Source organism: Mytilus edulis, chromosome 9, assembly GCF_963676685.1.
Source record: "Mytilus edulis chromosome 9, xbMytEdul2.2, whole genome shotgun sequence".
In the NCBI taxonomy this organism is placed as follows: domain Eukaryota; kingdom Metazoa; phylum Mollusca; class Bivalvia; order Mytilida; family Mytilidae; genus Mytilus; species Mytilus edulis.
This window is the reverse complement of record NC_092352.1, coordinates 2215768-2230990: the sequence shown is the minus strand read 5'-3', so window position 1 is coordinate 2230990 and position 15223 is coordinate 2215768. Positions and strand designations below refer to the sequence as shown.

Genomic DNA, 15223 nt, shown 5'->3' with positions numbered 1-15223 from the left:
CGGTTAAACCATGTGATTGAAAACAATAGACTGAACAGGTTGTTAACACATTGTTCATCTATCAAAAGGTTCAAGCGACATTTGCGAAATGATAAGTTCATGTAAGCTTTAATCAATACAGGATATATCGACCCAAAGAAGTATATCCACCTCGGACTTCGTCCTTAGTCAATATACTTCTTTCTAGTCAATTTTTCCTTGTATCGACCTCATACAAAGGCTATATTTGTATAATATCGCTCGTTGAAATAAAATAAAAGTTTATATCGAATCACTTCTTCCATAAACTGATATAGAAATATGAAAGATCTTGTATAATTGCCTATAATATAACTCTCAACCAATTACTAAATAACGACGAAGTTAACGACTATATTTGACTGTATGGTCTCCCACAATGAGTAAAACTCATAGCACATAGTGATTTTAAAAAGGTCCCGAAATGCAAAATGTAAAAACAAATCTAACGATAAACCTTACGATGTAAATGATGACGACGACGACGCCGCTACTGACGACAGAATAAAGGTTTGTTATTTCTCACTATCGCTTCATTAATGTCGACACAAATTAAACGACTTTAACTGTTTTTTAACAAGGGGAACACTTAAAATCAACTCACACAAAAGCTAAAGTAAAATTTGGATCGGACCAGGTTTAACCCGTCATTTTGTTAAATGTCCTATAGGTCATTTTAATAAATTTTCAGTTACAAAACTTTGAACTTTTCGAAAAACTAAGGATTTTCTTATCCCAAGCATAGACTACCTTAGCCGTATTTGGCACTGCTTTTTTGGAATTTTGGATCCTCAACGCTCTTCAACTTTGTACTTGTTTGGCTTTATAAATATTTTGATATGAGCGTCACTGATGAGCCTTGTGTAGACGAAACGCGCGTCTGGCGTACTAAATTATAATCCTGGTACCTTTGATAACTATTTACACCACTGGGTCGATGCCACTGCTGTTGGACGTTTCGTCCCCGAGGGTATCACCAGCCCAGTAGTCAATACTTCGGTGTTGACATGAATATCAATTATGTGGTCATTTTGATAAATTTCCTGTTACAAAACTTTGAATTTTTCGAATCCCAGGCATAGATTACCTTAGCCGTATTTGACACTACTTTTTGGAATTTTGGATCCTCAATGCTCTTCAACTTTGTACTTGTTTGGCTTTATAAATATTTTGATATGAGCGTCACTGATGAGTCTTGTGTAGACGAAACGCGCGTCTGGCTTACTAAATTATAATCCTGGTTCCTTTGATAACTATTTACAACACTGGGTCGATGCCACTGCTGATGGACGTTTCGTCCCCGAGGGTATCACCAGCCCAGTAGTCAACACTTCGGTGTTGACATGAATATCAATAATGTGGTCATTTTAATATATTTCCTGTTACAAAACTTTGAATTTTCGAAAAACGAAGGATTTTCTTATCCCAGGCATAGATTACCTTAGCCGTATTTGGCACTACTTTTTGGAATTTTGGATCCTCAATGCTCTTTAACTTTGTACTTGTTTGGCTTTATAAATATTTTGATATGAGCGTCACTGATGAGTCTTGTGTAGACGAAACGCGCGTCTGGCGTACTAAACTATAATCCTGGTACCTTTGATAACTATTTACACAACTTGCTAAAGGCCACTGCTGGTGGACGTTTCGTCCCCGAGGGTATCACCAGCCCAGTAGTCAACACTTCGGTGTTGACATGATTATCAATAATGTGGTCATTTTAATAAATTTCCTGTTTACAAAACTTTGAATTTTTCGAAAAACTAAGGATTTTCTTCTCCAAGGCATAGATCACCTTACCCGTATTTGGCACTACTTTTTGGAATTATGGATCCTCAATGCTCTTCGACTTTGTACTTGTTTGGCTTTATAAATATTTTGATATGAGCGTCACTGATGAGTATTGTGTAGATGAAACGCGCGTCTGGCGTACTAAATTATAATCCTGGTACCTTTGATAACTATTTACACCACTGGGTCGATGCCACTGCTGGTGGACGTTTTTTTTTTCGAAAAACTAAGGATTTTATTATCCCAGGCATAGATTACCTTAGCCGTATTTGGCACTACTTTTTGGAATTTTGGATCCTCAATGCTCTCCAACTTTGTACTTGTTTGGTTCCTTTGATAACTATTGACACCACTGGGTCAATGCCACTGCTGGTGGACGTTTTTTTTTCGAAAAACTAAGGATTTTATTATCCCAGGCATAGATTACCTTAGCCGTATTTGGCACTACTTTTTGGAATTTTGGATCCTCAATGCTCTCCAACTTTGTACTTGTTTGGTTCCTTTGATAACTATTTACACCACTGGGTCGATGCCACTGCTGGTGGACGTTTCGTCCCCGAGGGTATCACCAGCCCAGTAGTCAACACTTCGGTGTTGACATGAATATCAATAATGTGGTCATTTAATATATTTCCTGTTACAAAACTTTGAATTTTTCGAAAAACGAAGGATTTTCTTATCCCAGGCATAAATTACCTTAAGGTCAAGTTACAGTAAATGGGCTATGTCTTCGATTTCAGTAAAATTTGGCATACAGCTCTGGCTCGATGAACTTCAATTGGAAATCGAAATAATAATGCATTTATCTCAATTATTATTTGAAATATTACTGATTGAAATCTTAAAAAATGGGTGAACATTTGTATAGAAAGCACATAAAATCGACGAAAATCCTTCGAAAATTTGTCTTAAATTCGCCAAATCTCTAATTCTACTCCATAGATTTTTCTTAAAAAACTATATGTTGTTGATACATAAATTTCCGTTATAATGATGCAAAATAAAGATAGGGTCACCGACTTCGTTTTTACAGTATACATCATTCAAAGTTGCGTTCTTTGTGAAAAAATCCAACAAAACGTCGAAATAATCGTAACGTTATCGCGTTGCAGGCCGTAAAACGTTGATTTTTGACGTTTTTCACTACAAATAAGGTAACAAATTGATTATTAGATAAAAAAACGAAGTCGGTGACCCTATGATTATTTTATATCATTTAAACAGAAATTTATGTGTCAACAATATATAGTTTTTTAAGAAAAATCTATGGAGTAGAATAAGAGATTTGGCGATTTTAAGACAAATTTTAGAAGGTTTTTTGCCGATTTTATGTGCTTTCTATACAAATGTTCACCCATATTAAGAGATATCAATCTGCAACTTTTCAGCAAAAAAAGGAGATAAATGTATTATTTTTTCGATTTTCAGTTGTAGTTCAACGAGCCTATGTTGTATGCAATTTTGTAGCAAAATCTGCGACATAGCCCATTTACTGTTCCTTTACCTTAACCGTATTTGGCACTACTTTTTGGAATTTTGGATCCTCAATGCTCTTCAACTTTGTACTTGTTTGGCTTTATAAATATTTTAGTACGAGCGTCACTGATGAGTCTTGTGTAGACGAAACACGCGTCTGGCTTACTTAATTATAATCCTGGTACTTTTGATAACTATTTACACCACTTGGTCGATGCCACTGCTGGTGGACGTTTCGTCCCCGAGGGTATCACCAGCCCAGTAGTCAACACTTCGGTGTTGACATGAATATCAATAATGTGGTCATTTTAATATATTTCCTGTTACAAAACTTTGAATTTTTCGAAAAACGAAGGATTTTCTTATCCCAGGCATAAATTATCTTAAGGTCAAGTTACAGTAAATGGGCTATGTCTTCGATTTCAGTAACATTTGGCATACAGCTCAGGCTCGATGAATTCAACTGGAAATCGAAATAATAATGCATTTATCTCAATTATTATTTGAAATATTACTGATTGAAATCTTAAAAAATGGGTGAACATTTGTATAGAAAGCACATAAAATCGACGAAAATCCTTCTAAAATTTGTCTTAAAATCGCCAAATCTCTAATTCTACTCCATAGATTTTTCTTAAAAAACTATATGTTGTTGATACATAAATTTCCGTTATAATGATGCAAAATAAAGATAGGGTCACCGACTTCGTTTTTACAGTATACATCATTCAAAGTTGCGTTCTTTGTGAAAAAATCCAACAAAACGTCGAAATAATCGTAACGTTATCGCGTTGCAGGCCGTAAAACGTTGATTTTTGACGTTTTTCACTACAAATAAGGTAACAAATTGATTATTAGATAAAAAACGAAGTCGGTGACCCTATGATTATTTTATATCATTAAAACAGAAATTTATGTGTCAACAATATATAGTTTTTTAAGAAAAATCTATGGAGTAGAATAAGAGATTTGGCGATTTTAAGACAAATTTTAGAAGGTTTTTTGCCGATTTTATGTGCTTTCTATACAAATGTTCACCCATATTAAGAGATATCAATCTGCAACATTTTGATACGAGCGTCACTGATGAGTCTTGTGTAGACGAAACACGGGTCTGGCTTACTTAATTATAATCCTGGTACTTTTGATAACTATTTACACCACTTGGTCGATGCCACTGCTGGTGGACGTTTCGTCCCCGGGGTCTCACCAGCCCAGTAGTCAACACTTCGGTGTTGACATGAATATCAATAATGTGGTCATTTTAATATATTTCCTGTTACAAAACTTTGAATTTTTCGAAAAACGAAGGATTTTCTTATCCCAGGCATAGATTACCTCAACCGTATTTGGCACTACTTTTTGGAATTTTGGATCCTCAATGCTCTTCAACTTTGTACTTGTTTGGATTTATAAATAGTTTGATACGAGCGTCACTGATGAGTCTTGTGTAGACGAAACACGTGTCTGGCGTACTAAATTATAATCCTGGTACCTTTGATAACTATTTACACCACTTGGTAGATGCCACTGCTGGTGGACGTTTCATCCCCGAGGGTATCACCAGACCAGTAGTCAACACCCTTCGGTGTTGACATGAATATCAATAATGTGGTCATTTTAATAAATTTCCTGTTACAAAACTTGGAATTTTTTGAAAAACTAAGGATTTTCTTATCCCAGGCATAGATTACCTTAGCCATATTTGGCACTACTTTTTGGAATTTTGGATCCTCAATGCTCTCCAATTTTTATACTTGTTTGGCTTTATAAATATTTTGATATGAGCGTCACTGGTGAGTCTTGTGTATACGAAACGCGCGTCTGGCGTACTAAATTATAATCCTGGTACCTTTGATACCTATTTACACCACTGGGTCGATGCCACTGCTGGTGGACGTTTCGTCCCCGAGGGTATCACCAGCCCAGTGGTCAACACTTCGGTGTTGACATGAATATCAATAATGTGGTCATTTTAATAAATTTCCTGTTACAAAACTTTTAATTTTTCGAAAAATAAGGATTTTCTTATCCCAGGCATAGATTACCTTAGCCGTATTTGGCACTACTTTTTGAAATTTTGGATCCTCAATGCTCTCCAATTTTGTAATTGCTTGACTTTATAAATAGTTTGATATGAGCGTCACTGATGAGTCTTGTGTCGACGAAACGCGCGTCTGGCGAAATTAATTATAATCCTGGTACCTTTGATAACTATTTACACCACTGGGTCGATGCCACCGCTGGTGGACGTTTCGTCCCCGAGGGTATCACCAGCTCAGTAGTCAACACTTTGATGTTGACATGAATATCAATAATGTGGTCATTTTAATAAATTTACTGTTACAAAACTTTGAATTTTTCGAAAAATAAGGATTTTCTTATCCCAGGCATAGATTACCTTAGCCGTATTTGGAACTACTTTTTGAAATTTTGGATCCTCAATGCTCTCCAATTTTGTACTTGTTTGGCTTTATAAATAGTTTGATATGAGCGTCACTGATGAGTCTTGTGTAGACGAAACGCGCGTCTGGCGAAATTAATTATAATCCTGGTACCTTTGATAACTATTTACTTTTTTTTTTTCTTTTTTTTAACAACATAATAAAATATTTATTTCAAATATTGGCTTGTTACAATATCCTTCAGGAGTCCAAGCTCCTCCTGATGTTCCCTGTTACAATCGACTTATCACTCAGGGTAGTGAATAGTTGTAAAATACTTATTACATTTGTATATCAAATATATATTAAATAATATCACTTATTGAACTCATTGAGAAAAATTGAGAAAACATTGGCATTTTTTGTCTTTTGATCACATATGTAATAGGCTTTGTAAATTGAAAAACCAACAATTGTTAAAAAAAAAGTTAAAGTCAAAATATTGTTCGTCAGAAGTTTTATATCCAAATACCAAGTGTCTTAGTTTTATCTTAAACAATTTTTTACTGTTCTTTAAAACTTGATCTATTTTATTCCAAAAAAGTTTTAAATACGGACACAGTATAAAGAAGTGATCATAATCTTCTTCTTGTGTAAAAAAATTACAAGAGCTATTGGTTACAATTTTCCACCTGCATACAAGTTTCTTTGTAGGTAGAATATGTTGTAGTAATTTCCATCTGAAAATTTTAAGTTTATTTCTTTTAAATATCTGAATAAAAAATTTGTTTAATTTTTTTTGATATAACACATCATCTATATTAAATATACGTAGCCATTTTTTTGGTCCAATAGCTGGTTTAAATTTTTTATTTTTAAGAGACTTGTATAAAAGTTTATTCGATAGTGATTCTAATTTTATAGGTAAACCTTCCAATATAAATTGGTTTCTTTTTATATTAACAATACTTTTTACAGAGTTTTCCGATTTTAAAATTACTGCCCAATCTTTTGGTATTGATCTCTTTACTAAATTAATTTCTTCAGCTATCCAGTTTGATTTATTATTTAGTTTATTTAAAATGATGTCTTGAGAAATACAGCATTTTTCATCTATGATATATATCATTTACATAAATAAGATCGCTTTTAATTCAAGTTTTGAAAAATATAGCTTTATTTTCAAATTTAATAAATTTATTGTTCCATAATATTTGTTTTCTTATATCTGTAAATGTATCTGGGTTTTTTGGTTAGACCTCCACCAGTTAATTTCCAACATTTTATGATATTTTTATAAAAATCTGGGGTGTGTTCAATGCTTTCGTCTGGCTCCCACTGTTTGTCTGAAACACTGTCCATTTTGACCCAAAATTATAAAAATAATGCTGAGGTATAATTTTCCAACTTCCTTCACAATCATTTACTAATCTTTTTACCCAACTAGCTTTTAAAGCAGTGAAATAACTCCTTATATCTATCATATTCAATTCCCCCTTTTCATATGGACCAATAATTGAATTTCTTTTAACTTTATCTGGTTTATTATCCCAAACAAATTTAAAACAACTTTTTTCTATTTCTTTTTTCTATTTCTCTGGAACTATGCAGGCAGATCCCACAAAAGTAAAAATGGGCACAATTAGTGTTTTGATTATCAACAATTTTTCCAAAATAGTAAGATTTCTTTTTTGTCAAGAACAAAATAATTTATTCATTTTTTCGATTTTATTTTCCCAATTATATTTTTTAACATTACTCCCTACAATGCCCAAAGTATATGCCAAGAGTTTTAACTGGTCCATTACTCCAGTTGATTCCCTCAATTTTGTCTTTACATGATTTAAGCTTTCCTACCCATAACCCCTCTCTGTTTTATTTCTATTTAATTTCAATCCTGAATAAGAACTTTGATAACTATTTACACCACTGGGTCGATGCGACTGCTGGTGGACGTTTCGTCCCCGAGGGTATCACCATCCCAGTAGTCAACACTTCGGTGTTGACATGAATATCAATAATGTGGTCATTTTAATAAATTTCCTGTTACAAAACTTTGATTTTTTTTGAAAAACTAAGGATTTTCTTATCCCAGGCATAGATTACCTTAGCCGTATTAGGCACTACTTTTTGGAATTTTGGATCCTCAATGCTCTTCAACTTTGTACTTGTTTGGCTTTATAAATATTTTGATATGAGCGTCACTGATGAGTCTTGTGTAGACGAAACGCGCGTCTGGCGTACTAAAGTATAATCCTGGTACCTTGATAACTACTTTCTATACCAAGTCAGGAAAATGGAAATAGTTATAATACAGTTCGTTTCTGTGTATATTTCATTTTGATGTTGTGTCTCTGTTTTCCACTTATATTTGATGCATTTCCCACAGTTTTAGTTTGTAACCCTAATTTTTTTTTCTCGATCGATTTATTAATTTCGAACAGCGATATACTACTGTTGTCTTTATTTAAGCGACAAAGCATCAATTCTACAAAATTAGATTTTTTCAATTTGTTTTAGCGTGTATGATCATTTGATATATGAATTTGAATCGTTTATTTTTATTAAATACATTCTGTGATATTCCATGCACTAATTTAAAAAAAAAAATGTTTTTTTTCAGAATATCTGATTCACAGTTGACGACGGATATGTTCCAGTTGTCGTAATCACAACGTCGTCATCTTTTTCAAAAATGTACATTATCAAATAAATCCGAATCATTCGATTAGTACTTTCACGAATAAATCGATGGTAGCCACACGTTGAGAGAAATCTGATTACCCTTTCCGGGCACCCGAGATCACACAGATGGATTATATTACTCAGTAATATTTATCTATTGCGATGAGACAATCAAAACTGTCTTTACCTTTCATTTCCTCTTATAATTTGCTTTTACACTACAGTCCAAGTAAGGTTAGGGTTTATTGTTTACATGTATGTTACACTCCGCTACGTGCACTTCAATTAAATGCCTGCCCCAAATCAAGACCTTGTAGTTCAATGGTTGTTGTTTTTCGTGTGTGTCATATTTTTTTCGTGGATTTTTTGTTACAAATAAACTCATCATAGATACCAGGACTTAATTGTGTACATGTATATACGCCTGACGCGCGTTTCGTTTACAAAAGACTCATCAGTGACGCTCGAATCCCCCCAAAAATAGACCGTTAGTTTTATCGTTTGAAATGCTTCACATTTTGACGTTGTGGCCTTTTGTAGCCGACCATAGTTTGCGATTACTCTCAGCTGTCTTTTTGTTGTTCGGATATACCTGTATCCGGTCACGGCCACTCTATGTAGTATTTCTATTTGTATCCATCTGATGAGTTAAGCATTTTCTGAAAATGATTTTTATAGTTCGTTCTTATGTTGAAATGTTACACAACTATTCTAGGTTAGGGGAGGGTTTTGATTCCGCTGACATGTTAAACCACACCACTTTCTGTTTGCATGTGCCTGTCCTAAATAAAGGCAACAGTTGTATACCGCTGTATAAACCTACTCATAAATCCATGGACAAAAATTAAATCGGGGTAACAAACTAAAACCGTGGGAAACGCATTAAATATAACTACGACATAACACTAAAATGTACCACACACAGAAACGGACCGAGCATCAGACAAATCCCACAAGAATAACAAATATAACATGAAAATCAAATACATGAATTTGGGATAGACAAGAACCGTTGCACGTCTTATTGCAATATTAATGTGAATTAACACTAAAGAATAAGAGAAAACAAACGACACAACGTTAAAATGTAACACACACACAGAAACGAACTATAATATAACAATGGCCATATTCCTGACTTGGTAGAGGTCATTTTTAAAGGAAACGATGGTGGGTTGAACCTGGTTTTGCTGCATGCCAAACCTCGCACTTTTATGGCAATGTGACATATAAGCCAGGAGCCTGTAATTCAGTGTTTGTCATTTCTTGATTTGTTACAGATTTGATTTTCTATCATTTTTTGTACCTAGGTTAGGGCGTTAGTTTTCTCGTCTGAATTGTTTTATATTTCTCATTTCGGGACCTTTTAAAGCCGACTATGCGGTATGGGCTTTGCTCGTTGTTGAAGGACATACCTATAGGTGATAATTTCTGTGTCATTTAGTCTCTTGTGGAGAGTAATCGCATTAGCAATCATACCACCTCTTCTTTTTTATGTATACGGTATGTTGAAGGCTGTACGGTTGCCTCTGTTTGCTTAATCCACTCGCGCAATTAAATTCTGGCGTATAATTGTCTCATTCACAATCCCACCACATCTAATTTTATTTCAATTTTTATGTAGTGTTCTGTAGGTTGTAACATTTTTTTATCTTTTGCATTCATACTGACCCCTGGTCCCTCTTTTTGGAAGCCCGGGCAAAATCCCTTGATCCGCGATATAATAATAATAAATAGAACTTATACTAGATAACTCGAATTTTAACTCCAAATCTTAATCTAAATGAATCTCAAATTAGATTCTCATTCGAACTCTATGTTAAAAGGTGACTCAAATTCAAAGTGGAAGTGGAACTGTAACTTGAACTCTATCTTGAAACTCGACGTTCAACTCGAAACTCGGTATATTGTTGAGAGTTGTCTCATTGGCAATCATACCACATTTTTTTTTTCATTTCTGGCTTTTGCATTGAATATTACCGAGTTTAACTGTTTTTAACATGATAAATTAATAAACCTAAATAAGTTGTTATAAAACTTGTTTGAAAGTTATTCATCAAGATCAAGATAAAAGCATCCATCTACAGATTTTTTTTCAATTATGTTTTTACCGATAAATGTACAGTCAACTATTTGCTTTTACACTGATAGAAGAATTATCAGTTGAGACACAGGGTTTCTTGGAATCTTTTGCGAATTTATCTTAATACTGCTACCATTTGAGAACTTTAGGAAAAAACGACAGGACCAAATGGTTTGGAATATGTCCGAATTACTGTTGATTTTTAAGTACTTTTTTTTCTTAATTCTGTCTAACGTTCCCCTTTTTTATTCCAAATAACGAAGAACAACAACTCGAACTTCACTTTGTACTTTAACTCAACGGATAGCGATACTCATCTAAAGCACAATATATGGAAATCGGTCTAAAAAAAGAACACATTTTTTCCCCAAAATGGTCACGAGGTTTTACCTCATCAAGTAATGGGATAACCACATCAAAGAATGACAGGACCACATCAAATAGTAAAACTATCACATCATGAAGTGTAAAATCGTCTAATTTTGAAACCTTTTTTTTTTTTTTTTATTCAACAACAATATATCACATGCTGTTAACAGATTTCTTCACTGGTACAGCTATTTCAGTAAAGATCCCTGTTTGTTAGTACCTTAAGACCAGGGTTGTTAGTACCTTAAGACCAGGGTATCTTCAGGTAGTATTTTTATAATTTTGTTAGTTTATATATTATTTGTCATTTATACATTGTTTATCATTAAATACATTAATTCTCTATAATTTTACAATTATAACTCTGAATATGAACTTAATATATATATATATATATATATACGAGTCTAAATTGAAAACTACGTTCAAACCTATGATTGCGTTGGATAAAAACCGCATTTTTTATACGTGTGCATGTCAAACAAATTTCGTTGTAGAAGGATCTAAAAACAGCACAAACAACATTTTCCAAAAGACCAAAAACGTGAAAAAGTATATTTAAACAAAACGCATTTGACTAACAGGTCGAATAACTGATGTTCTTTAACCCTGCTGACTGCCATTGACGATTGCCAAATAAAATTGATCACAAGATGTAACAAAATGGATCTGAATATAAATTTAATACGTCACAGAAAAAAAAATTGTTAACTAGTGGCTACGATGTTGTACCACAAACATTCGGTGTCAATATTTCTTTAGTACACCAGATCTAGATTTCGACAATATATGTCTCTTCAGTGATGTTAGGGATCGAAACGGTATGTGGAAGGCCATATAATTTACTCTCAATTTAAGATTGACTCTTGAATTTTAAGAGACAATATATATTGTAACTATCTGATAGATGTTGGGGATAAAAACAGAATCACGGGTTATCTAAGCGTGTTCCAATTTGATTTGTGGTTTAATGTATTTCTCTGTTGTCCGGTATAACGGTAATTCATTTGTTATTTTTTGTGTGGATTAATTACTTTCACCACGTGCTTGCCAAATTTAAATGAATTAGCCTCGGAAGGTAGGTTTACCTAAGAATCTTGTTCTCATGATGTATTAAGCATAATTTGCATATCTTATGTATAATATAAAGTTACAGTATATACATTTGGGGAAAAAGTACATTACATACATCATTGAAAAAAACCATCTATCAAACAATTTAAGTACAAGTTCTGTAAAATACACAACATTTTTAAACCTCATCACGTAATGTTAAAGTCATATACAGCTTTGGAAAATCTGCATTACGAAATAACAAAACACATTATGTAATGTAACAACTATACAACGTAAAGTCATATACACATCAAGTAATGTTAAAACCACATTGTCTAATGACACAACCATACTTAATAATGGTAAGCACATCGATTAATAACATAACCATATTATTAAGTAATGACAAACTATATCAAGTCAATACGAAACCATATCATGTAATATCGAAACATCATTAAGTAGTGAATATACCATATTGAGTGTAACAAACATCTAGTAATGTTCAAACCATATTATGTAAAGACAAACTATCATCAAGTTATAATAAACCAATAATAACGAAATATCAGAGTTCCATATAAGACAGCTGTGGCGTTCCATAAGACTCCATCATTACAACATCCTTGGTGTCAAATAACATATTATAAAAACTAATCACTAGTGTAAATCCTAAACACACATTCACAAGTATAACAGTGTATGAACCTTTAAGAAATTATAGTGACATAGCTGAATAAGATAAACATTTAACTTATAAAAGAGGGGCGAAAGATACCAGAGGAACAATCAAACTCATTGATGGAAAATAAGAAGGAGCAACATTGTTTTCACAAATAAGAAAACGAACATAAACATACATGGTTAGACAATATTCAGAAAATGCCTAAACTGAGAACGTACAAACTTTTTAAAACAGAATGAATTTGAAACAGAAACGTTTCTAAAACGTTGCTTAACTAGAGGTCAACGATCTTCTATTTCACGTATGCATTTTGGGACATTTCCTTTAGAAATCAAAAAGGACGTGTTAGAAACATTCCAGTAGAACGCAGAACTTGTAAAATGTGCGATACAACTCCGAAATACACTTTTTGATCCACAATTCAAAACATACAGAGAGAAGAAACAAACTGTTTAAAAATATTTGTGTACCATTCCATGATATATCTGGTCTTTCTGACAGTGATAAACTGTGTGAGCTTCCTTCAACCACAAAATTTTATAGCAGACTGTTATCATATCAGAACTATAACACTATGATCATTTGATTTGAAATTATTCATCTTATCTTTTTCGCAATTCGCTTATATATATAAAATGACACTAAATTTTATGAACAATGCTAAAGTCTCTTAATTATATGCATGTTGAATAACGATTCAAACAGTGCATCATAAGCCTATTTGGCTTGCCTAAGTTTTATATTATGTATTTAATGTAACGATATACTTTATATTTAGGTTGCACTATAATAAACAATTCTTCTTCTTCTTCTTCTTCTCCTTCTACACAATAGTTTTTACACAAAAGTCTCATAAATGTCTTGTTTGAGAAATACACGTTTTCAGATTAAAATGCATGTACAAGTTGTAATTGAATAGAAAGTATTCATCATAATTTTATTTTGAAATAGATGAACGTAAAACAATTTTGAAAAGAAGTTACGAGTTGGTGATATAATGTATTGGAATAAAAACATTTTTGAAAAATAGTATGTAATTCTTAGTCTTTTGATTTCTGATAACGTAGTCTTTGAATTATTATATTCCATGAGGATGTTTCTATACACAGATCGTGTGCTCTATATTTGAAAAAAAATATGTGTTTACTGCATGCATCTTCAGTTAATGTTGTCTTTGATGTGTTTAAAGTGTAAATCAATTATATAAAATTGTATATACAAACAGTTTTCATGTTATTAAAGAAAGCTTTTAACACTGATAATTAATTGTTAAGAATTAATATATGTTCTTTCGCAGGTCAATCAACTCATCATTATAAGATTGATTGTCGATTAAATATTTTGACAAACTGTGTGTGCCCTATTTTAAATACGTTCCGGTTATGTTAGAAAAATATATATGCTTTTGCAAACAGTGATTGAATGAATCATTTGTGCTATCAACTTTAACATATACATCACATGACCGATGAAAAACTAGCCTGAATTTGTCTTAAGGAATCCTTTAAATCTTTTATGTGAGCTGTGATCTTTCGCCCAGCTTCGGATTTGGAACCCTCTGCTATATCTTGGCTGTTCGCCACAATCGACCAGATATCAAATCCTATCCCTACGACAGCTAGCCCTACTGTCATTTTGCCAACAACTTTACTAACAGCCTTAGCTCCAGCAGCCACACCTCTTGCCCCATGACGGAAGCCTTTTACTGTTTTTTCTGCTATCTTATATATTTTCAACCCTTTATCAGTGGATGATGCTGTTTTTAGGTAGACGCTCATGTCTGTTCCCGAATCTTTGGCTGTATCTAGCATCGCAATTATGACCTTCTCTACTTCTGTGTTTGCATTCTCAAGCTCAGTAGATAATTTCTGATCTTTTAAAATAATATTGGCTGCCTCCTGCATCTTTCTGAGTGCGTAGTTTTGGTTTATTTTATCTGATGTAAGACTCGCTATTCCTCCAGCTACTCCAGCTATGATACCTCCTGCAGTAATAACAGCTGAAACTCCTCCGGTAAATGGAATTAAAACAATACCACCGAGAATTGATAATGCCCCGGCAACGCTAACGCTGCTGCCTACAATTTGGGTGACGTTATCCGTAAATTCACTGCTGTCCATTTCCACAACAATAGCTTCTAAGGCTGAAATAGCTTTGATCCGATTGCTCTCCCAAGTTTTGTATACATTAGTGAGTGTATAACAAGTCGTGCGATATTTTTGCATTGCATTATTCATTTGTGCATCGGCCATATTTGCAGCGTTTTGATTTTTACCTACAAAAGATAAACACTCCCATAAACAAAAAAATAATACCATTAAAGGGGCACTTCTTAAGAGATATATTAAAAATCTAAAGTATGAGTTTCTGGGGGTTCAATCATTTATGAAAGTGAACTAATAGTTTGCTTTTAGCACCAAGAATGGTTTAATTTTGTCAAATTAAGCTACGAAATATTGCAAGCGAATAATTCGACCTCATTAAATCCGTATGCATGTAAACTTCAATTCAACCCCTAAGCTAGAGATAGAATAAGGCAAGCATGGTCCATGTACAGTTATATAAAATGAGAATGTCAACATAGAAAGTGAAACAAAGGTTCGACTCGATAGTTTATTAGATGGCGTCTATACTAAATTACACACGAAACAAAGCTACATATTATCGAGACTATGT

General features: G+C 33.3%; 1 protein-coding gene across 1 annotated transcript; it reads right to left on the bottom strand.

The window, feature by feature from the left end:
• Nucleotides 1-14004: 14004 nt before the first annotated feature.
• On the bottom strand, nt 14005-14799 carry LOC139489377 (apolipoprotein L3-like). The gene has a single exon (XM_071275688.1). It carries the CDS (start codon nt 14797-14799, stop codon nt 14005-14007), a length of 795 nt encoding a protein of 264 aa, XP_071131789.1.
• Between the last annotated feature and the right edge of the window lie 424 nt (nt 14800-15223).